Source organism: Schistocerca americana, chromosome 2 (assembly GCF_021461395.2).
Source record: "Schistocerca americana isolate TAMUIC-IGC-003095 chromosome 2, iqSchAmer2.1, whole genome shotgun sequence".
NCBI lineage: Eukaryota > Metazoa > Arthropoda > Insecta > Orthoptera > Acrididae > Schistocerca > Schistocerca americana.
The window spans coordinates 763,480,789-763,505,626 of record NC_060120.1 but is presented as its reverse complement, the minus strand read 5'-3'; the positions used below and the strand labels follow the sequence as shown (position 1 = coordinate 763,505,626).

General features: G+C 46.3%; 1 protein-coding gene across 1 annotated transcript in view; it reads right to left on the bottom strand.

The window, feature by feature from the left end:
* The window catches only part of LOC124595799 (hemocyte protein-glutamine gamma-glutamyltransferase-like), a 172,618-nt gene that overhangs the window by 126,788 nt on the left and 20,992 nt on the right, over positions 1-24,838 (bottom strand). The window contains exon 3 of the mRNA XM_047134687.1: positions 15,719-15,922. Coding sequence (XP_046990643.1) covers positions 15,719-15,896 — 178 coding nt within the window. The 5' untranslated portion in view covers positions 15,897-15,922. The remainder of the gene's footprint in view (positions 1-15,718; positions 15,923-24,838) is intronic.

The following is a 24,838-nucleotide window of genomic DNA, read 5'->3' as shown; positions in this document are numbered from 1 at the left end:
TCTAGAATCAGCAAAGATCGTCCAACGGTTTGACCCTGTTGGCATATCAGTTACAACGAAAAGACAAAATGCATTGGTGTCACATTGCACAGAACACTGATATTTTTCAAACACGTTTGCAACGCAGCTAAGAAGGTACGTACATCAGTGAACAAGCTGAGGAATCTGCCTGGTAGTATACGGAGAGAAAATACGTGGTCTCCGTGGAGAATCCCTTGCGTTTGTATACTCTCCAGCAGAATATTGGGCACCAGTTTGGTTCCGCAACGCTCATGTCAAGAAATTTGATGTTCATATGACTACAACTACGAGAACCATTAGTGACTCAGTGATGGTTCCCTCGTTATACCGTGTCGGATCTCCTTTTGCTCGGTTCAAAAAAACGTGTGTGAAATCTTATGGGACTTAACTGCTAAGGTCATCAGTCCCTAAGGTTATCCTAAGAACAAACACACACACCCATGCCCGAGGGAGGACTCGAACCTCCGCCGGGACCAGCCGCACCGTCCATGACTGCAGCGCCGTAGATCGCGCGGCCTTTTTGCTCAGTGCAGTGCAGCAGCTCGACATGGTATGGACTCAACAAGCCACTGGAAGTCGCGGGCAGAAATACTGAGCCATGCTATCTATAACCGTCCATAATCGCGAAAGTGTTTTGAGGACTAACTGACCTCTCGGTTATATCTCATAAATCTTCTACGGAATTCATGTCGGGCGATTTTGATAGCCAAATCATTCGCTCGAATATTCTTCAAACTAATCGCAAACCATTTTTGCCCTGTGACATAGCGCACTGTCATCCATAAAAATTCCATCGTTGTTCGGGAACATGAAGTCCATGAATGGCTGCAAAGAGTCCAAAAGTAACCCAACATAACCATTTACAGCCAATGACAGGCTTACTCGGACAAGAGGACCCAGTCCATTCCATGTAAAGACAACCCACATCATTATGGAGCCACCACCTGCTTGCGCCACACTCGAACCCTACCATTAGCTTTTAACAACTGAAATTGGGACTCATATGACCAGACCTCGGTTTTCCAGGCGTGTAGGGTCAAACCTACTTGGTTACGAACCCAGAAGAGGCGCTGCAGGCGCTGCCGTACTGTTAGCAAAGGCAGTCGGGCCGGTCATCTGCTACCATAGCCCATTAAGGGCAAATTTCGCCGCACTGTCCTAACGGATACGTTCGTCGTACGTCCCTCATTGATTTCTGCTATTACTTCTCTCAGTGCTGCTTGTCTGTTAGCACTGACAACTCTACCCAAAGGCCGCTGCTGTCGGTCGTTAATTGAAGGCTGTCGGCCAATACGTTGTCCGTTGTAAGAGGTAATGCCTGGCATTCTCGGCACACTCTTGACACTCTGTATCGCGGGATATTGAATTCCCTAACAATTTCCGAGGTGAGTTTTCCCATGCGTCTAGGTCCAACTACCATTCCGCGTACAAAGCCTGTTAATTCCCGCTGTGCGGCCATAATCACGTCAGAAACCTTTTCACATGAATCACCTGAGTACAAATGACAGCTCCACCAATGCACTGCCCTTTTATACCTTGCCTACGCTATACTACAACCATCTGTATATGTGGATAGCTCAGTGTACACCAGCATGCCGACTGCCAGTATTTGCGGACGGCTGCCCCGCTCACCTTCGTGGAAAGTTGGCCCTCTGCAACCTTTGCCAACAAGTTTCCAAAAATGAATCAATGCCTCTGCACGACTACACTAATCAGGCAGAACATTATGACCACCTACCTAATAGCCGATAAGTCCACCTTTGGACGGATAACAGTTGCGATGCGTCGTGGAATGTGAGCAATGACGTCTTGGTAGGCCGATGGAGTGAGCGCGCAACACATTTGCACACACAAGTAGCCTAATTCCCGTAAATTTCGGGGAGGGAGCAATGACCTCTGACTCTAAGTTCAGCCACATCCCAGATGTGTTCGGTCGGTCAGATCTGGCGAGCTGGGGGGCCAGTACATCCACAGGAACTCGTCACTGTGTTCCTCTAACCACTCCATCACACTCCTGCCGTTATGGCATGGCGAACTATCTTGTTGAAAACTGCCACTGTCGTCGAGAAACGTGATCGTCATGAAAGGGTAAACGTGGTCTGCAAACAGTATACGATACTCCTTGGCCGTCGTGGTGCCTTGCACGAGGTCCACTGGACCCATGGATGCCCACGTAAATGTTCCCCAGAACATAATGGAGCCGCCGCTAGCTTGTCTCCGTCGCGCAGTACAGGTGTCAAGGAACCGTTCCCCTGGAAGACGACGGATTCGTGCCCTCCTATTGGCATGATGAAGACGGTATCGGGATTCGTCGGATAATATAACACTCTGCCACTGCGCCAACGTCCAGTGCCCATACTCCCCTGTCATCTCATTCGTAGTTACCGATGTCGTGCTCTTAACATTGGTACACGGATGGGTCGTCGACAGTGGAGGCCAATCGTTAGGAGTGTTTGGTGCACTGCGTGTTCAGACACACTTGTACTCTGACCACCATTAAAGTCTGATGTTAGTTCCGCCACAGTTCGCCCCCTGTCCTGCTTTACCTGTCTGACCAGCCTACGACGTCCGACATCTGTAATGAGGGGCGGCATCCCAACCCCACGACTTCTGGACGTGGTTTCGGCACGTGTTGAAGACACTCACCACAGCACTCCTCGAACACTCGACAAGTCGAACAGTCTCCGAAATGCTCGTGAAGAGCCCCTAGGCCATCACAATCTGCTCTCGGTAAAATTCAGAAAAATCGCGCGCCTTCCCCATCCCACACACGGAAAGCACGCTCACTGATACTACATGCACCGTGCGTGTGTCTGACTAGCACTCATTTCACGCCAGCAACGATGCTATCGCCTGGACAGCTTTATATCGACAACAGTTCGGTGGTTATCAAGTCCTGGATGATCAGTGTATTTACTCACGATGCCTATGAAACGCCTCAAATCCATAAAACAAGCAAATGAAGAAGGAGTCCAAATGCTTTCTAGTGGGTCCAACCAGGACGGAAAAATGAGTGACAAGCCACGAAAACCCGGATCCACGAACTTGTTCGCAACCCAAGTCAAAGTTGCAGGCTTTCATTATAGTAGGGAGATGTGGGTACAGCTTATCAGATAGGAGAAGGTATGTGCAAATACAACGCGCTCAGTTGGTGTTTTTACACTGGAAGTGGCTGTGCTGGTATTCACACAGTGAGCCACATTAAGTCCCATGACAGACGTTTCCCTAGTGGTACCAGTCTACACGTAGCATCCGACGAGGCTCAGCACTAAACTGAGTCTTCCGACATTCGTGTGTTGTCTGGGCAGTTTAATGTTTATTTGGTATAAATAGTTACAGATGTTTATCTTTTATTTGAATGGATGCCGAAGTTGTTATAATTGATACATACGATAATAATAAACTTATTAGATAATTAATACTTCCTTATATCATTATGGTGTCTACAGCAATAAAAAAACTTTGTGTATTAAGTTGTTTACTGTTTTTCGAAAACCCTAATATTCCTATTTTCCAAGTATCCTGTAGACTGTAGAGAGTGAGTTACTGACGACATTGTCACTTTAGGCTGTGTATTGCCGGTCAGCTTTGCACGCGGCGTCAGAGCGGCATTCCGTCGTGCTGAAGAGAGTCCAATGTGGATGTGGCCTATTTCTGTACGGGGCGAGGCAGGCGTCGTAAAAGAACGCTCCGTGGCCGACCATCAGCTGTGAGACGACCGCTGCCTAAGCAACGGCCGTTCTGAGAAGACAAAAAACACCGCTCCACACGGCAGAGGCCAAGGTCAGCAGCTGACTGCCTAAAAATATTCCTGTCACTTCCGCCCGTGACAAGTTCTTTCCCAGTCAGTTTTTTGTTGAGTGATACAGAGAAATGAATAACCTGAAGCACAAAATACACTGACGGGAAAAAAACGCATCACCAAAGAATAATTAATGTAAAGTACTGAAATTTCGGAAATACAATTGTCTAGGTAACGTATTTTCGTGATTAACATTGCAAGATCACAGGTTAAAAAAAAAAAGCCAATACAAATGTGGAATGCTGGAACTATAATAATCGGTGTAACCACCAGACTGTTGAATGCAAGCATGCAAACGTGCATGCATTGTTTTCTACAGATGCCGTATGTCAGTTTGTGGGATGAAGTTCCACGGCCGTTGCACTTGTCGGATATGTGCTGAATTGGACACAGATCTGGCGATCTAGTTGGCCATGACAGTATGTCGATACTCTGTAGAGCATGTTGAATTACAACAGCTGTATGTGAGCGAGCATTATCCTGTTGGAAATCACTTCTTGGAATGCTATTCGCGAATGGCAGCACGACAGGTAGAATCACCAAACTGATGTACAGTTTTGTAGTCAGCGTCCGTGGGATAACCACGAGAGCGCTCCTGCTGTCACATGAAATCATACCGCAGACCATAACTCCAAGTGTAGGTTCAGTGTGTCTAGCACGCAGACAGATTAGTTGCAGGTCCTCAACTGGCCTCCACCTAACCAACATACGGCAATCAGTGGCACCGAGACAGAACCAGCTTTCACCAGAAGACACACCTGACTCCCACCCTGCCTTCAAACGAGCTCCCGTTTGACACCACTGAAGTCGAAAATGGCGGTTGTTTGGGGTCGCTGCAATGGACGCTACAGGGAGTCTGGCTCGGAGCCGTCCTTGAAGTAGCCGATTTGTAACAGTTCGTTGTGTCACTTTTGTGCCAACTACCACTCAAACTGCTGATGCAGGTGCAGTACGATGAGCTAGAGCCGCACGCCGAACACGGTGGTTTTCCCTCTCGGTAGTGCCATGTGACCGTCCGCAGCCGGTCTTCTTGCGACCGTACATTCTCGTGACCATCGATGCCAGCAACCATGAGCAGTGGCTATATTCTTGTCAAATCTTTCTACAGTGCAAATACTATGTGAAAAATTGCAGAAGCCAATGGGGCCAGTGTAATTTGCACCCCGCCACATGCTCTACGGAAGACCCTTGAGTCATACTGGAGATAACTGAAGTAGGGAACTTTTGGTACCTGGTTAGACAAATTTTTGTTTTCATTGTTAAAACCGAGGAAGAATTGATTAGGCGAATTCCAGGATGTTTCTTTGAACCGGTAGCCCGATTTTCTTCCCCAGGTATTAAAGCCTGCGGACAAACCTAAGTGCGAACAGTTTGCAGTGGATACGCTAGGCAAAACTGACACAAACAATGACTTTTTGGAAAAGTTTTGTTTCTCCTCTAAGGCAACGTTTCATGTATCCGGCTGACTGATTCATCATAAAATTTGCAGGTGGGGTTCATAGCCTCCTCATGATACACGTGAAATGGGGAGAGACGGTCCCAAGGTCAATGTTTGATGCGGACTGATGCACAATTGCATCATAGGTCCATACTTTCTTATCGAGTCTACCGTCAATGCTAGTATTTAGCTGGACATGTTACAAGAATTTGCTGTGCCACAACTGCAACACCTGCGATCTGATGTCATATTCCAGTAGGATGTGCAGCACCGCACTGATCCCTAAATGTCCGTCAATTTCTAGATGAGAAGTTTCCGGATAGGTGGACTGGACGGGATGGTCCAATTCGATAACCACCACGATCCCCTGACTTCATACCACTAGACTTCTCCTGTAGGGTTTCGTAAAGGTTCTGGTGTACGGAACCAAGGTTAGACTTGAAGTCATCCATTCGCAGTGCATTAGAAGATGTCGCCATGGAGATCTTGAATCTTGCGTGGAGAGGAATGGCATTCCGACTAGACATCATCTGTGCCACGAAGGGTGCACACATTCTTGTATATTAATGAAGAAATGAACTTTATGACTTACATCAAGTTCAAAACTATTTGTTAATGTTAGTATAGTTTTAAAGGCATTAAAGTCTGCACCTGTAAAGATGATTTACGGACACCTTGTTCGTCGAAATCAAATTTCAGTGCCTCGATTCTCTCACAACGCTTAAAACAATATTTATCTCCTACAACTTAGCTTCTATAATGTATCAATCAACTGAATAATTCTCAAATACAACCTGTCTCACTCTCTTTTTCTCTACCGGGCACTTAATTGTGAACTGCAGACTAGTCATGACAATGTTGGAATTAGCACTCTTGGATGTTTTTAAGTAAACCGTAAGCCGTAAGCAAATGAAAAAAATATACGTTACTTGTTCCACTCACTCTTCAATGTCACCAACACAATACACTTAACCACTTTACTCGTTGGATACGCTTCCACATGAGAGGTTTGCTCCAAGCAATCAGTCAAACAGGAAGTAAGTAAGTCAGCTGTGTTCCTAGAATAATCTCTCTTACTGATTTACATCTTAAGAAAAAGGATAAGAGAAAAGTTAATGCATGACAGTCGGTCTTGGGTGTACGATCCTGTTGTTAACGTGTGTAGTCCGGTAGCTCGTCCAGCACGTAGCCTTGAAAGAATGAGAAATCGAGTTTTGTGGTAATGGACTTAACATTCTTCCTGCCTCGGTAGTAAGACAAATTGCTTCCTGCGTTTACTGCAACGCCCAATCCCTAGCAGGAAGGAATTACGTATTTTATCTGTTTATTTTACTGACTTCAAAATTATTATTCTGCATTTACCTTGAAGAATAAAATGGAATGTTTCAGTCTTCGATCCCTTAATAAGTTTTCAATCTTAACAGTCCTAATGTCATATCGCAACTTTTCTAGTTGTACTACCACAAGTCCAGTCAGAAATTTTACTTTGACACTAGTATTAGTTCACAGTTACGAAGAAGAGGAGTCAGCCAAATACTTCAGCATCGATCGTACTCTGTTGGTATCGCCACTTACGCACTTTTTTTTTCTTCCACAACCATCTACACTCCTGGAAATGGAAAAAAGAACACATTGACACCGGTGTGTCAGACCCACCATACTTGCTCCGGACACTGCGAGAGGGCTGTACAAGCAATGATCACACGCACGGCACAGCGGACACACCAGGAACCGCGGTGTTGGCCGTCGAATGGCGCTAGCTGCGCAGCATTTGTGCACCGCCGCCGTCAGTGTCAGCCAGTTTGCCGTGGCATACGGAGCTCCATCGCAGTCTTTAACACTGGTAGCATGCCGCGACAGCGTGGACGTGAACCGTATGTGCAGTTGACGGACTTTGAGCGAGGGCGTATAGTGGGCATGCGGGAGGCCGGGTGGACGTACCGCCGAATTGCTCAACACGTGGGGCGTGAGGCCTCCACAGTACATCGATGTTGTCGCCAGTGGTCGGCGGAAGGTGCACGTGCCCGTCGACCTGGGACCGGACCGCAGCGAACCACGGATGCACGCCAAGACCGTAGGATCCTACGCAGTGCCGTAGGGGACCGCACCGCCACTTCCCAGCAAATTAGGGACACTGTTGCTCCTGGGGTATCGGCGAGGACCATTCGCAACCGTCTCCATGAAGCTGGGCTGCGGTCCCGCACACCGTTAGGCCGTCTTCCGCTCACGCCCCAACATCGTGCAGCCCGCCTCCAGTGGTGTCGCGACAGGCGTGAATGGAGGGACGAATGGAGACGTGTCGTCTTCAGCGATGAGAGTCGCTTCTGCCTTGGTGCCAATGATGGTCGTATGCGTGTTTGGCGCCGTGCAGGTGAGCGCCACAATCAGGACTGCATACGACCGAGGCACACAGGGCCAACACCCGGCATAATGGTGTGGGGAGCGATCTCCTACACTGGCCGTACACCACTGGTGATCGTCAAGGGGACACTGAATAGTGCACGGTACATCCAAACCGTCATTGGACCCATCGTTCTACCATTCCTAGACCGGCAAGGGAACTTGCTGTTCCAACAGGACAATGCACGTCTGCATGTATCCCGTGCCACCCAACGTGCTCTAGAAGGTGTAAGTCAACTACCCTGGCCAGCAAGATCTCCGGATCTGTCCCCCATTGAGCATGTTTGGGACTGGATGAAGCGTCGTCTCACGCGGTCTGCACGTCCAGCACGAACGCTGGTCCAACTGAGGCGCCAGGTGGAAATGGCATGGCAAGCCGTTCCACAGGACTACATCCAGCATCTCTACGATCGTCTCCATGGGAGAATAGCAGCCTGCATTGCTGCGAAAGGTGGATATACACTGTACTAGTGCCGACATTGTGCATGCTCTGTTGCCTGTGTCTATGTGCCTGTGGTTCTGTCAGTGTGATCATGTGATGTATCTGACCCCAGGAATGTGTCAATAAAGTTTCCCCTTCCTGGGACAATGAATTCACGGTGTTCTTATTTCAATTTCCAGGAGTGTATTATCTACTGCAATCCCAACTGATAAAATTGCTGGTGTACCTTTAAGCACTGAACAACAGTTACTTCCATTTCGAATAGAACTGTACTAGTAATTCTAGTGTCATTGCTGTAAGCACTAATACTTCTAGTCTATGCATAATTAAATTACAGTAACTCTTTACTTATGCCGTGGTAGATACATGAATTATTGACACTCGCTACACTACAATGTGCTGATTCTCATAATTACCATTATTTGTGCAACAGAGCATACAATTTTATTACCGTTCCAACATGACAATAGCTTTGTGAATGTGTCACCCCCTGAATCGTCCATACCGTTAGGTTTAGCGCTAAATACTACTGCAGCTAATTCATATGTCAAAGGATAAGAGCGAATTTGCTACAATTCGGTCAAATTGAGACCTTGTTCCCTCTTTTTCCAAAGTCCCTTCGTTTGTTAATAGACCAAGTGACCGTACAGGAACGCAATTTCTCTCTCATCGCCTCGTCTCATGTGCGGGCATTCCATCTTCCTGCTGAGTTTCGTGCTGTGCTCGAAGATAAATCGTAACCGTCCTTCTTCATGGATTCAGAGTCCGCACGAGTTTAAAGATTTAAAGCAAAAAATTTCTAATTCTATCATGCATATTGTAGTTACTATCATGATCATGTTAACAGATAGAAGTTGAATAGCATCTAAAGGCAGGTAATTAATTAAATCAAACGTGCACCTAAATACCTGAAATATAATTAAAAACTAACAATGTGATTAGGTTACCAACTGCAAGCAATTGAGATGCATGTAGTGCATAAGAACCATATGTATTGTCGTATTGACTATGTCCATTTGGATTGAATATAAATTAATATTTCTTGTGGTTTCCACATTTACTAGTACTCAGTATTTACGAGTGAACAACATTTAAGATTATTCCAATAAAACGTAATGCCTTTTAAAATGAATTGGGGACTGATTAACTTTCCCGCGTCGCTAGAGCTTCCAGTGACACTTTGCGTAGATACTTTACATTACGTCCTGCTCCAAGACATTCTTTCTAAGTTCATTAATGAAGGAAACAAATTCGTTAAATAAAATCGCGATCATAATGATTTATTTTTTGTGATGACTTAGATGAAGCACGTTTCTTGTTACACCAGGTCGACTTTCATGTCCTGATACACCGTCCTCCCGGCGAATGGTGCTCGAAAAATGCACCATGCCTTGGAAGCAGGCCGGTGGGAGCAGTACTACGCCAGTTCATATTTCCTCCCATGGGATCTGTAGTAGTAATGGAAGTCACCATGACACCGGGGACTATGTAAGCGCTATTGCGGCCCATTTACATCCTTTCATACTTGATGCTTCCCCCGTAGGCTATGTCTTCTTCCATCAAGATAAATATCCCTGTTACAAGACCAGAATCGTGCTACAGTGGTTTGAGGAGCATCATCGTCAACTCACGTTGATTTCTTGATCACTAAATTCAGTTGTTCTTAATGGTGACTCTCTTTAAATGTTGATATATGTAAGACAATGCCAATAACAAAGGAAAAGTATCAGTGGCATGCGATTACAATATTAGTGATGAATATTTTGAGTACGACTCGTAATATAGTTATTTAGAGGTAATATCAAGAAGTGATACGAAATTGGATGTCTATGTAAAATCAGTATTGGGGCAGGCGAATGGATTCTGGGGAAGTTCGGAGCACTCGTTGACGAAATCACAAGACACTGATGCGGTAGCTGCTCTGGGAACTTAAACGTGAAAGGCGACGTAGTTGTCGCACAACTCTGATGCGAAAATTTAAAGAACCTATAGACTAAGAAGAGTGTGTGACCATCATGCTGGCACCATCATATATTCCATGCAGGCGTCATGAGGTTAAGATAAGATTGGATTGGATTGTTTGGGGGAGGAGACCAGACAGCATGGTCATCGGTCTCATCCGATTAGGGAAGGACGGAGAAGGAAGTCGGCCGTGCCATTTCAAAGGAACCATCCCGGCATTTGCCTGGAGCGATTTAGGGAAATCATGGAAAACCTAAATCAGGATGGCCGGACGCGGGATTGAACCGCCGTCCTCCCGAATACGAGTCCATTGTGCTAGCCACTGCGCCACCTCGTTCGATTTAAGATAAGAGAGATTAGGATGGATACAGAGGCGCACAGAGTCATTTTCCTCTCGCTCAATACGCGATTGGAATGGAAAAGAAATACGATAATACTGGGCGAAGTAGGTTCTGCCGTGCACTGAACAGTGACCTGCGGTGTACACACGTAGATAAAGATGTGGATTGTCTCTTACTTGCTTGTCCGCTCTTCTCCCGATTCGTCATTGGTACTTTATTCTTCGTCTTCCACGTTTTTCTACCCCTTCACCTAAAAAAGCATCGGTATCTCGTGTGTATTTCATTTCGAAGCAATAGCATTAAATCGTGGCGGCTCGTATCGACATTGGTTGTCCACTATTACCTGTGGCTTTCACCCAATAAAGGGTTCGGCTACGTCTGCGTGAAAGGGCGCCACGTGTCCGTCTGTAAGGCTTTTATAAGGCTCACCGAGCAGGCTGAAACTCATTCTATTATGGCGTTCGGACTGGAGCGGATGTGCAAGGGAGCGCCTGCGGAGGGCCACGCGCCATGGCTGTGCAGACTCGCAAGAGGAAGCGAACGTGCTGGCGGGACTCGGTTCTGTGAAAACATGTGGTACTCCGGCAGCACCGGCTAGTGTCAGGCAGAAGTTGGATGAACTGAGCAAATTACTGCTGTGAATACATCTCATATGTCTGCTACTTTACTAAGAGATTTACAATCGGTGAGCGGGTTTCTGAACGTTTGCTTCCGATGTTTCTGCTTGCTCCAAACTGTGCCTGTTCACACTCATTCTGGTCCATTTTTTTTGGGCTGCCAAGCGGCTTATGTCTACATCACGGCCAGCGACAGTCACGACGGTGCTTATCTACTGCTCGTAGGCTGGCAACGCATCAGTTTGGCGTAGCCAGTGGCATGATTCTTTGACGTAACCTGTGAGAGGCAAGCACAGAGAAAACGTATTTCTAGAGCCGAAATGGAAACCATTGTCTTGTTTGCTGTTTCTCGGTGTATTAATGAGTTTAGAGAGAAATATTTTGTGACAATGGCAGTGAGGAGCTATAAAGTGGACTGAGTTAAGTGATTTAGTTCTGCATGGAGAAGTCGTCCGTTGATGCAAGTCTCATGATTTAATTGCACAGACAAGAAAATGTTCCAGATGTGTTGGTGAAAAGACTCTTAAAGAGTCAAAGGTTTGTGTGGGCCGGAATCGTCTGAAGCGTAGCAAACGCCGCCACTTTGAGTAAGTGGTCAATATTTTTTGATTCAGTCATGGGAGAAGGTCTCTGGATCAGTTTTTATTAATAACAGAATCACACGATCAGTATATTAATAAACATTGATGCACGTATCTTCTCCCAAGATTTGACTAAAAAGCATTGATCCACCTAACTTCTCCGATGGTTTAATCAAAAAACATTGATCCATTTACTTACAGGGCTATTACAAATGATTGAAGCGATTTCATAAGTTCACTGTAGCTCCATTCATTGACATATGGTCACGACACACTACAGATACGTAGAAAAACTCATAAAGTTTTGTTCGGCTGAAGCCGCACTTCAGGTTTCTGCCGCCAAAGCACTCGAGAGCGCAGTGAGACAAAATGGCTACAGGAGCCGAGAAAGCGTATGTCGTGCTTGAAATGCACTCACATCAGTCAGTCATAACAGTGCAACGACACTTCAGGACGAAGATCAACAAAGATCCACCAACTGCTAACTCCATTCGGCGTTGGTATGCGCAGTTTAAAGCTTCTGGATGCCTCTGTAAGGGGAAATCAACGGGTCGGCCTGCAGTGAGCGAAAAAACGGCTGAATGCGTGCGGGCAAGTTTCACTCGTAGCCCGCGGAAGTCGACGAATAAAGCAAGCAGGGAGCTAAACGTACCACAGCCGACGGTTTGGAAAATCTTACGGAAAAGGCTAAAGCAGAAGCCTTACCGTTTACAATTGCTACAAGCCCTGACATCCGATAACAAAGTCAAACGCTTTGAATTTTCGGCGCAGTTGCAACAGCTCATGGAAGAGGATGCGTTCAGTGCGAAACTTGTTTTCAGTGATGAAGCAACATTTTTTCTTAATGGTGAAGTGAACAGACACAATGTGCGAATCTGGGCGGTAGAGAATCCTCACGCATTCGTGCAGCAAATTCGCAATTCACCAAAAGTTAACGTGTTTTGTGCAATCTCACGGTTTAAAATTTACGGCCCCTTTTTCTTCTGCGAAAAAAAACGTTACAGGACACGTGTATCTGGACATGCTGGAAAATTGGCTCATGCCACAACTGGAGACCGACAGCGCCGACTTCATCTTTCAGCAGGATGGTGCTCCACCGCACTTCCATCATGATGTTCGGCATTTCTTAAACAGGAGATTGGAAAACCGATGGATCGGTCGTGGTGGAGGTCATGATCAGCAATTCATGTCATGGCCTCCACGCTCTCCCGACTTAACCCCATGCGATTTTTTTCTGTGGGGTTATGTGAAAGATTCAGTGTTTAAACCTCCTCTACCAAGAAACGTGCCAGAACTGCGAACTCGCATCAACGATGCTTTCGAACTCATTGATGGGGACATGCTGCGCCGAGTGTGGGAGGAACTTGATTATCGGCTTGATGTCTGCCGAATCACTAAAGGGGCACATATCGAACATTTGTGAATGCCTAAAAAAACTTTTTGAGTTTTTGTATGTGTGTGCAAAGTATTGTGAAAATATCTCAAATAATAAGGGTGAAGAACTGCTGTAAACGAGGATTATAAATTTAACAGCTCCTTGTGTGAGTCGCAGGTGTTTACACTGTGGTAGCATCTGCAAACCGAGGACAGTGTCGAAACCATGATCTATTTGAGAAAGCAATGAAATATTTCTCCGCTCTGTGTTGCTACACAGTCGATCTGCGCAAGAATACTACAGGGTTATTACAAATGATTGAAGCGATTTCACAGCTCTACAGTAACTTTATTATTATGTATTACTTCGAATCAAGCAGTCTTCCTGCTGCTCTCTCAATGGATGTTTACCACAAACAGGTGACACACCGTCTTTTGTTCCCATGATACCTGATGGGTAGCACCGACAACTTTCCTGAACGAAACGGTTAAGTACGCCACTGGCCCTGTTCTTGACTTTTACCCTGTTAAGCTCTGTTTCTAGTTATAAGCTCAGACTAATTGACAGCTGTTCTGTGTTTTGGTGCTTGACAAAACTGACTAACCTTATCTTGTGTTTTCCTTAAAGTTCAAATTGTTATTTCATTAATTTTGCTGGGTGTTTTCCAGTTTATGAAATTGATATACTTTACCTTGTGTTTTTCTAATATCAAAACAGTAATGTCATTATTTTTACTGGGTGTTTCCCATGGCTTCATCATCTTGTAGATGGTATTAGTTAAGGGGTTTTTATAAAAGTTTATTAATGTTTTATTACTTTTTAGGTATTTCTGGGGCTTAAGAGTTCAAATGGCTGTTCGCCCTGTATAATTTGTGTAAAACTGTCATGCCAAGGTTTTAATAAATTCTTTTTTTTTATATTACAGTACGGCCATTTACTGCGGGAACTTAGCCGAGAGTCGGGCAGAGTACCCGTTCAGTACTGGTGAATGTGGTCAGCTCCTGGTTTACGGATTATACATTCTGTTGTGAACGTGTTTGGTGTCTGACACCATGTGTTTTTATTGTTAGCGTTTCGACAACAATTAGTCCTTCTTATCAGATTAAATAAAATTTTGATTCCTTTTAGGGAATGACCTTTCTTTTGCCTGGCAACTTCCGCTCATCGCTGCCTGCGAGGGTCACTCCAAAAGAAATGCCAACTATTTTTGTAAAAATACAGTTTTCATGCTGCATGTGTGAAAGTTTTACAGTGTGTAGATGCATCCTTCCCGCTTGTTTTCAAACTTAGTTCAACCTGTTCCCGTGAGTGGTGCCGTCACAGCATGTCTTCAAGATGGCTGCTACACTTGAGGTTCGTCAGAAGCAACGTGCTGTCATAGAATTCCTGTGCTGTGAAAACGAGACAGTGGGAAACATCCACAAGAGGTTGAAAAAGGTGTATGGAGATTCTGCTGTCGATTGCAGCACAGTTAGTCGGTGGGCAAGCAGGTTACGTGATGAAAGCGGGCACGGCAATATTGAGGATTGTCCTCGCAGCGGCAGCCCTCGTAGGCCTACTGCACACACTCCAGACAATGTGCAGAGAGTTAACGAATTGGTGACTGCTGACAGACGTATCACAGTGCACGGATTGTCACGCTACGTTGGGATAGGGGAAGGAAGTGTTTGCAGAATACTGAAAGTGTTGGCGTTAAAAAGGTTTGTGCCAGGTGGGTTCCCAGGACGTTGACAGTGGCTCACAAAGAAACAAGAAAAACGGTATGCAGCGAACTTTTGGAACAGTACGAGAATCGTGGAGATGAATTTCTTGGAAGAATTGTGATAGGTGATGAAACATGGCTCTATCATTTTTCATCCGAGACGAAGAGGCAATCAATGGTGTGGCATCATGCAAATTCACCCAAGAAAACAAAATTCAAAGCCACGCCTTCTGCTGGAAAAGTTATGGCTACGGTGTTTTTCGATTTCGAAGGACTGTTGCTTGTGGACAGCATGTCAAGTGGAACCACCATAAATTCTGATGCATATGTGACGACACTGAAGAAATTTCAAGCTCGACTGAGTCGTGTTCGACCACATCGGCAAAATCAGAATGTTTTGCTGTTGCAAGACAATGCACGGCCACATGTCAGTCAAAAAACCATGGAAGTGATCACAAAACTCGGATGGATAACACTGAAACACCCGCCTTACAGTCCTGACCTCGCTCCATGTGACTATCATCTCTTTGGGAAACTGAAAGACTCTCTTCATGGAACAAGGATTGAAGATGATGACTCCCTTGAGCACGCTGCCAAACAGTGGCTCCAACAGGTTGGTCCAGAATTTTACCGTGCGGGTATACAGGCGCTGGTTCCAAGATGGCGTAAGCAGTTGAGAGGGATGGAAATTATGTGGAGAAATGAAAATATTGTTCCTAAAGGATGTATCTACACACTGTAAAACTTTCAAACATGTAGAATAAATGATGGATTAAAAAAAATAGTGTGCATTTCTTTTGGAGTGACCCTCGTACTTTTCAAGCCGAGTCGTTTAGTAAACGATCCAGCATTTTGTATCTCCATTCTGGCCTTCCTTCAGCACACAATCAATGCCACGCTTGTCTCTAGACCCTGCTTGTTACTATAAATGCGGACCTGTGTGTCCAAGCTACGCCGGTCACAGTCTGGCGCGGAGCTCGTGCGGCTCGCCAGCTGTAATGAAAGGCAGGTTACTGATTGCTGCTGCGGGCACTCACCGTCGGCGACGGCGGCGTCGGCCTCTGTGGCGGCGGCGGCCTCCTGGCGGCGTCGCTGCTCGTACTCGGCGGAGAACCTGGTGACCAGGCCGCGCTCGAAGGCGCGCTCGCTGTCATCCAGCAGCGCCGCGGCCGGCGCCCGCCCGCCCACGCCTCCAGATATCGACACCGACGGCATCCTCACGACGGCCTCGCACCTCTGCTCTGCAATCACACCGCCTCATCGCTACACAACAACTTCGATACAACATCGTCTGTGATACTTTAAATTATCCTATCCACTTACGAGATGAGGTACAAACAGAAGTCGGGTATGTATTAACCAAAAAATTTGCTACTATTTACTACAGTAGCAATTACGATGTAATGACTTTGATGGTTTCGGTCGTTAGTGGCCATCATCACGTTTGCACAAAAATGAAATAATAATGACAAAGTTCGTAGCGTTTTGTTTTCCATTTTGGTATTCCGATTGCTATGGGTTTATTTATGGTTCAAATGACTTAACATCTGAGGTCACCAGTCACCTAGAACTTAGAACTACTTAAACCTAACTAACCCAAGGACATCATACACATCCATGCCCCAGACAGGATTCGAACCTGCGACCATAGCAGCAGCGCGGTTCCAGAGTGAAGCACCTAGAACCACTCGGCCACAGCGGCCGGCGCTTATTTATCGATAGTAATTTCTTATTTGTAGGTCACGGTTGCTGTTTGAATTTACATATTGTTATTTTGTCATTTGGAGATAGTGAATGGAGCTGTGGACGCTGGAAAATTAATTGCCAAGTGGAAGAATCGCAACGTTTCAGACACATTCTTATGTTTGAGTTCAGAAGAGGGCTGACAACAGCGAAGGCAGCCAGAAACATGTGCGCCGTGTAGGAGGATAATGCCTTTGGACAGGACACAGCAAGAAAATTATTTTCTCGTTTTAAGAAGGATCGTTTTGATGTTAGTGACTCTCCGTGTTCAGGAAGACCTTCGGGGTTTTATGAAGATCGTTTAGACACATTAGTCCATAATGATCTACGTCATAGTGCTCGAGAACTGGTAATTGCCATAATCTTTGATCATTCCACCATCGTGGGACATTTGTATGCAGTGGGGAACGTTCATAAATCGAGTGTATGGGTACCGCATGCTCTAAGCCAAAATCACAACAATAAGCGGGCCGTCACTCGTGCAGCTCTCCTTGTTCATTATGAACTGGCTTATTAACAACACCGACCAGTCCTACCCAGTATCGCTGCTGGTGGCGACAAATGGTGTCTTTCTACTAACGTAAGGAAAAGAATGGAATACAAAGACCCGCGGCACCCACAAAAGGTAGTGTCATGCATCTGGTGGAAGAGCGACGGTATGTGTACTAAAAATTGCTTCCCTGAAGTGTAACCATAACTGCTAACGTTTATTGTCAACAACTGAGATGTCTTGCAGACGCAATCCAAGTACAACGACCAGGAAGACTGACTGAAATGATGGTATTCCACAATAACGCCCGCCTGCATTCTAGTAGACTCGCAAAAAACGCTATACGGGAGTTGGTTTGGGAAGTCATTCCTCACCCAGCTTATTCGCCTGATCTTGGGCCCTCAGATTATCAGATTTTCCGTTCTCTGTCGAACAACCTTCAAGAAACTTCCTTTCTAGATGAAAATGCGTTCCCAACAGGGCTCAACAATCTCTTCCCCTGAAAAGCGGGTGATCGCGGAAAGCTGTGGCAGACTGTTGTAAATACTGAAGGAGAATATACTATCGATGATTAAAGTCTCTGTTACGTGTATTGTTGTGTTTATTAAACTTACGTAAAAACTCTACGAACTTATGCACCAACTCAGTAAAAAGCGTGTCCGTAAGGTACCCATACTCTCAGCTCAAAACATTTGTGACATGACTGTCACACGTCCCTATTTGATCCTTTTTAATTTTCTGACACTTTTTTTGGTTATTTTCTTGAAGGAACTGGGCACGTTTCCATGGGAGGAAAGGGTAGCGTATTTTATTGCTGGAAAGGTGCGCTACTGGGATGGTCTCAAATTTATACTTGTGGCCAACTTGCGGTCAGTCAGTCACAGTAACAGAGGTCAGCATGCCCGGGGAGCCGAGTAGTTTTCGCAGAACTGGAGCAGCAGACCGTTCTGTGCTTTCGTTGGCGAGAGGCTGCATCTGCCTTCGCTAAAGGCAAGCACTGACAAACCACCAAAGCTGGCCCCGGAGAATAACTGAGGATGACATTTTTCCCTTTCTCTAAGGACAGACCGCTAAGACCGCCCGGCCAGTGCAACAAAGTCGATCGCATTTGCTCCCAAAGTTTGATGTATCGAATCGAAAGAGTCGCCATCACCACCATGCTTGGCACAAAGAGAATGACCAGCCGATGGGACACTGCTACATGCCACTACCTATTGTGAGTTGAAGTGCATTTTGCATGCCTAGAGTGGTAAGTATCTGCTTTGTTCCCCTATTCTTACGTGAAATAAGCTATGGTCTTGTTCGTCAAATTGGCAAGAGCAATGAGTCACCACGTCCACGTGAAGTTGCTTTGAAATTTAGGCTGTTGTGTGTTTTGAACTAAGATTCAAGGACACGACAGATGACTTTGGGGACATGTAGCTGTTACAGTTCCGGTAGTGCGATCCATATTCGGAGCAGCTCGCAACTTACTTCTTTCTGCCCGTAACTTGTGTTACCTAACTGGCTAAATTTTTTTATTTCTATTTAGTTCGTTAACTTTGACTTTGCGGGCTGCTCACATCTGGAAATCTTGTTGCGTTTTCTCCACTCAGTCTTCTATATAATTTGGCAACGCACGTACTGTTACCGTCAATTTCATTAGCTGCAATTGAATTTTAACATAACTTTGCTCTCTGTCAATTTTTATGCGAATTCTGTCATTCAGTGGAGCAAAAAAATTTATCATACTTAGTCCTGACTTTGATTTCTAAATCCCTTAATCATCCTACAACTTTCGCATAGTTAGGCGGCCCACAAATATATATATATATATATATATATATATATATATATATATATATATATATCATTAGTTTGTCTGTCGCCTATATATATGGCTTGTAGAGTCCTGTCCTTGATTTTTATTCTGTTTTTAATCTGTCTTTGTATTGCATGGGTGGTAAGTTGATGATGCTATCATTACCGTTGATGCATACAGGCCTGAAGATGGTGCACTGAAGCACCGAAACTGGGAGCCATACAGTAAATGACATCATAAATACGGCTGTAGGTATTTAATTTTCATACATAAATTTCAGCTGCGTCTTTCACCCCCTCCCACAAAGATGATTCGAGTATTTAGACAATGTTGTGCACATAGGGTGACCTGCGTCGAAGCTCTGCGCAGCCACAGCCGATTTATTGAGTCGCAAGAGACGGAAAAAGACAAAAGTAATGAGAAGCAGCAGAAATGAGAATAGCGAGAGGCCTAACATGAAAACCGGTGATCACGAAGTAGGCGAAGTTAAGGAATTCTGCTACCTTGGTAGCAAAACACTTTGTAGCTCATAAAGGACGAAGCAAGGACATAAAAAGCAGACTAGAACGGGCAAAGACGGCATTCCTAGCCAAGATAATTTTACTGGTATCAAACAAAGACCTTGATTTGAGGAAGAAATTTCTGAGATTGTGCGTTTGGAGGCGAGCATTGTATTGTAGTGAATCGGGGATGTGGAAAAGCGGGACTAGAAATAAATAGAAGCTTTAGAGAAACGAAAACATCGAAAATACTGACAAGACAGGTGATAGGACGTGTGTTAAGACATCAGGGATCCATGGCGCTAGAGGTACATGCAGAGGATAAAAACTGTAGGCAACGGCCGGAATTTGAATACAGCTAACAGGTAATAGAGGATGTTCGGTAAAATTGCTCCTCTTAGGTGAAGAGGTTAGCCCAGGAGAGGAATTCGTTGCGGACAGCATCAAACCAGTCAGAAGACAGATGATGCAAAAATAGAGAAGAGCCAGATTTACTTACGTTATTCCCTGCATCTTTCTGTAGGCTCTACGAGTCGTCTTCCCAGTACACAAAGGCTTGTAAACCTCAGCCTTGCAGAGCATCAAGTCATCTTTAACAGAATGCAAGAGTCGTGCTGGTAGAGGATGAAAAAACACTTTCACTTTGAGCTTCGTTGAGATCCGAACTACACTCCTGGAAATGGAAAAAAGAACACATTGACACCGGTGTGTCAGACCCACCATACTTGCTCCGGACACTGCGAGAGGGCTGTACAAGCAATGATCACACGCACGGCACAGCGGACACACCAGGAACCGCGGTGTTGGCCGTCGAATGGCGCTAGCTGCGCAGTATTTGTGCACCGCCGCCGTCAGTGTCAGCCAGTATGCCGTGGCATACGGAGCTCCATCGCAGTCTTTAACACTGGTAGCATGCCGCGACAGCGTGGACGTGAACCGTATGTGCAGTTGACGGACTTTGAGCGAGGGCGTATAGTGGGCATGCGGGAGGCCGGGTGGACGTACCGTCGAATTGCTCAACACGTGGGGCGTGAGGTCTCCACAGTACATCGATGTTGTCGCCAGTGGTCGGCGGAAGGTGCACGTGCCCGTCGACCTGGGACTAGACCGCAGCGACGCACGGATGCACGCCAAGACCGTAGGATCCTACGCAGTGCCGTAGGGGACCGCACCGCCACTTCCCAGCAAATTAGGGACACTGTTGCTCCTGGGGTATCGGCGAGGACCATTCGCAACCGTCTCCATGAAGCTGGGCTACGGTCCCGCACACCGTTAGGCCGTCTTCCGCTCACGCCCCAACATCGTGCAGCCCGCCTCCAGTGGTGTCGCGACAGGCGTGAATGGAGGGACGAATGGAGACGTGTCGTCTTCAGCGATGAGAGTCGCTTCTGCCTTGGTGCCAATGATGGTCGTATGCGTGTTTGGCGCCGTGCAGGTGAGCGCCACAATCAGGACTGCATACGACCGAGGCACAAAGGGCCAACACCCGGCATCATGGTGTGGGGAGCGATCTCCTACACTGGCCTTACACCACTGGTGATCGTCGAGGGGACACTGAATAGTGCACGGTACATCCAAACCGTCATCGAACCCATCGTTCTACCATTCCTAGACCGGCAAGGGAACTTGCTGTTCCAACAGGACAATGCACGTCCGCATGTATCCCGTGCCACCCAACGTGCTCTAGAAGGTGTAAGTCAACTACCCTGGCCAGCAAGATCTCCGGATCTGTCCCCCATTGAGCATGTTTGGGACTGGATGAAGCGTCGTCTCACGCGGTCTGCACGTCCACCACGAACGCTGGTCCAACTGAGGCGCCAGGTGGAAATGGCATGGCAAGCCGTTCCACAGGACTACATCCAGCATCTCTACGATCGTCTCCATGGGAGAATAGCAGCCTGCATTGCTGCGAAAGGTGGATATACACTGTACTAGTGCCGACATTGTGCATGCTCTGTTGCCTGTGTCTATGTGCCTGTGGTTCTGTCAGTGTGATCATGTGATGTATCTGACCCCAGGAATGTGTCAATAAAGTTTCCCCTTTCTGGGACAATGAATTCACGGTGTTCTTATTTCAATTTCCAGGAGTGTATTTTTGACGACGGGCTTCCCACGTACGGCAGGAAGCCACGGATTTAAGTCTAAGTGATCTTCCTGATCCCTTATGTGCGCCTTAGGATGTAGCAAGTGTTATAGCTTCAGGCTTTTGGCTCACTCTCCAGATAGACGAAAGGCTTACGACCGAAATATTACAAGAAACGAAGTGTATGCCGCTGCACTCAATGAAATTAATGGATCAATTATTACGCCGCGAAGTCACGAAAATACACGTGTAGCTCATAGCCATCTTTCAGACATTGAGCGTGAGACGCATGGGAGCACAGCATATCGCACAACAAATTGGCTGTGGGTCAATGACTGCAAAAGTAGCGGTTACAGGATGGGCTCACGACAACAGTGGTAGACATGGGTTCTTCCAGAAGGAATGCACAACGAGAATACTGTAGAAATATTTGATAGATTCCGACGGATATGTGGATTACGACAGCTGAAATCCGGGCAGAGGTTAGAGGCAGTGTTTCACTACGAATCGTCGGTTACACCTTACTGGAAGTCAGGCTGACATCTCGAGTTGTCCCGCGCCGTCACAGCTGACATCACGCCACAGACCAGAGAGACTTACACTGAAGTGATAAAAGTCATGGGATGGTGGTGGCATCATGTAGACAAGGTACAAAAGGACAGTGGACTGTCGAAGCTGTCATTTGTACTCAGGTGATTTATGTGAAAACGTTTCCGGCGTGATTATGACCGCACAAAGGGAATTAACAGACTTTGAACGCGGAATGGTAGTTGGAGCTAGACGCATGGGACATTCCATTTCGGAAATCGTTAGGTAATTCAATATTCCGAGATCCACAGTGTCAAGAGTGTGCCAAGAATATCAGATTTCAGGTATTGTCTCTCATTACAGACAACGAAGTGGCCAAAGGCCTTCACTTAACGACCGAGAGCAGCGGCCTTTGCATAGAGCTGTCAGTACTAACAGACAAGCATGAAATAACCCCAAAAATCAATATGGAGCCTAGACGACTGGAAAACCGTGGCATGGTCAGATGAGTTCCAATTTCAGTTGGTAAGAGCTGATGATAGGGTTCGAGTGTTGTGCAGACCCCACGAACCCATGGACTCAAGTTGTCGACAAAGCACTGTGCAAGATGGTGGTGGCTCCATAATGGTGTGGGCTGTGTTTACATGGCTCACTGATTGGAAGTGGTTACGTTCGGCTACTCAGAGACCATTAACACCCATACATGGAATATTCCCAAGCAACGATTGAATTTTTATGGATGACAATTCACCATGTCAATGGGTCACTATTGCTCGTGATTGATCTGAAGAACATTCTGGAGGGTTGGAGCGAATGATTTGGTCACCCATCGACCATTTATGGGACATAATCGAGAGGTCAATTCGTGCACAAAATCCTGAACCACCAACACTTTCACAATTATGGACGGCTATAGAGACAGAGGGGCTCAAAATTTCTGCAGGAGACTTCCAAAGACTTGTAGATTCCATGCCACGTCGATTTGCTGCACTACGCCGGACTAAAGGAGATCTGACACGATATTAGAAGATATCCTATGACTTTTGTCACCGCATTGTATACGACGTACAGTTGAAATCGACTGGGAAAATGAGTGGCACTCTATGATGTCAGTGATGAGTATCCTTTCTGTCGGTCAGATCGACGCTAGCGTGTTCGTAGACGACCTGTTAGTAAATCATATTAAGTTTGATTCAGGCAAGACAAGAAATTCTTCAAAATAACACTCGGAGGCTGTTTTTTCCGTGACTCAAAGAATGAAAGAGTTTATTAATGCCCATAAGAGTCACGCTTCATATTGATGTTGAAGACGGACGCCAGTTCCAGATGGAAGTTTAATCATTTAACACCCGTTAGCGTTAAAAACCACAACAAAGTTTGATAAACATTGTACTGGAGCTTCATAGTGTAACACTTCCCGTTGCTGAATATTTACCTTTCTCTGTGCGTCGAAAAGTGGTCTATGTAGTTTAAATGACGATGTATGAAGTCAATCAGCGTGTGAGCATGATGACATTGGAACGGACGGGTGCAATTTGCCGCACCCCGCCCAGCTGTGACAGAGCGTCGGAAAGGCACCCGCCGTTACGAAATGCAGGCGGGCGCGGGCGCGCCGGGGCGTGCTAGCGGTCTGGGCGAGGCAGCGTCTATCACAGCACCACGTGCCTGGGGGACGGACGGCCGATGGAGCGGCTGCAGGCGCAGCGGTGACGTCACCGCGACTTGCGCAAGCGGCGAGGAGCGAGGTGCAGCGCGCTTCCGCCTCACGCCTCGCGCCACACGTATGCAGCACGCCACGCACTGCGCCTCCGGCATCGCAGCCAGCACAGTTGCTAATAGGGACGCCAATACTCAAATTAGCTGGTGTCCTCTCGCTTGCTGATGCACCTGTAGTAGTTTATGCACTATGACGACCTCATCGTGAGTTCCGACACTACGCGTACTTCCTAAATTACTGTGGATGATCCCAGATGCGACGCATCACGCAAGGACAGCACTAATCGCTCAACGGATTCGTGCGTAATCCGAACAATTGCTGGGTTGCAGCTATTACTTTTTAAATAATAGAACCAAGCACATTGTCCTGGACGCCGAATGTCGTCAGAGAAAAGAGTGTTGTCAGGAGCGCTCCAAGAAGTGTGATAGGACTGCTCATATTCTTTATAAACATAAACGATCTTTTCATGTGACGGATAGTGTAAGCAGCAGCCTGAGGCTGTTGATGATGCTGTGGAGTATGGGAAGGTGTCGTCTTGAGTAACTGTAGGAGGTTAAAAGGTGACTCAGACAAAATTTCTAGTTGATGTGATGAATGGCAGCTAGCTCTAAATGGAGAAAAATGTAAGTTAATGGAGATGAGTAGGAAAAACAAACACATAATGTTATAGCATAGCATTAGTAGTATGCTGCTTCACATGGTCACCTGGATTAAATATCAGACCGTAACGCTGCAAAGCGCTATGAAATGGAATGAGTATGTTAGGATTGCAGTAGGGAAGGCGAAAGGTCGATTTCGGTTTATTAGGAGAATTTTAGGAACGTGAGGTGAATCTCTAAAGGAGACCTCATGTAGGACACTCGTGCGACCCATTGCTGACTACTGTTCGAGCGTTTGGGATCCGAACCACGCCGGATTAAATGAAGACATAGAAGCAACTCAGAGGCGGGCTGCTAGATTAGTTACGGGCGGTTTCGAACAACACGCAAGTATCATGGAGATGCTTCAGGAACTCAAACGGAAATCACTGGGTGGAAGGACATGTTCTTTTCGAGCAGCACTATTGAGAAAATTTAGAGAACCGACATTTGAGGCTGACTGCAGAACGATTCTACTGCCGCAAACATATGTTTCACGTAAGGACCATGAAGACACGATTAGAGAGGTTAGGGCTCGTACGGACGCGCATAGACAGTAGTTTCTCCGTCTGGAACCGCGCGACCGCTACGGTCGCAGGTTCGAATCGTGCCTCGGGCATGGATGTGTATGATGTCCTTAGGTTAGTTATGTTTAAG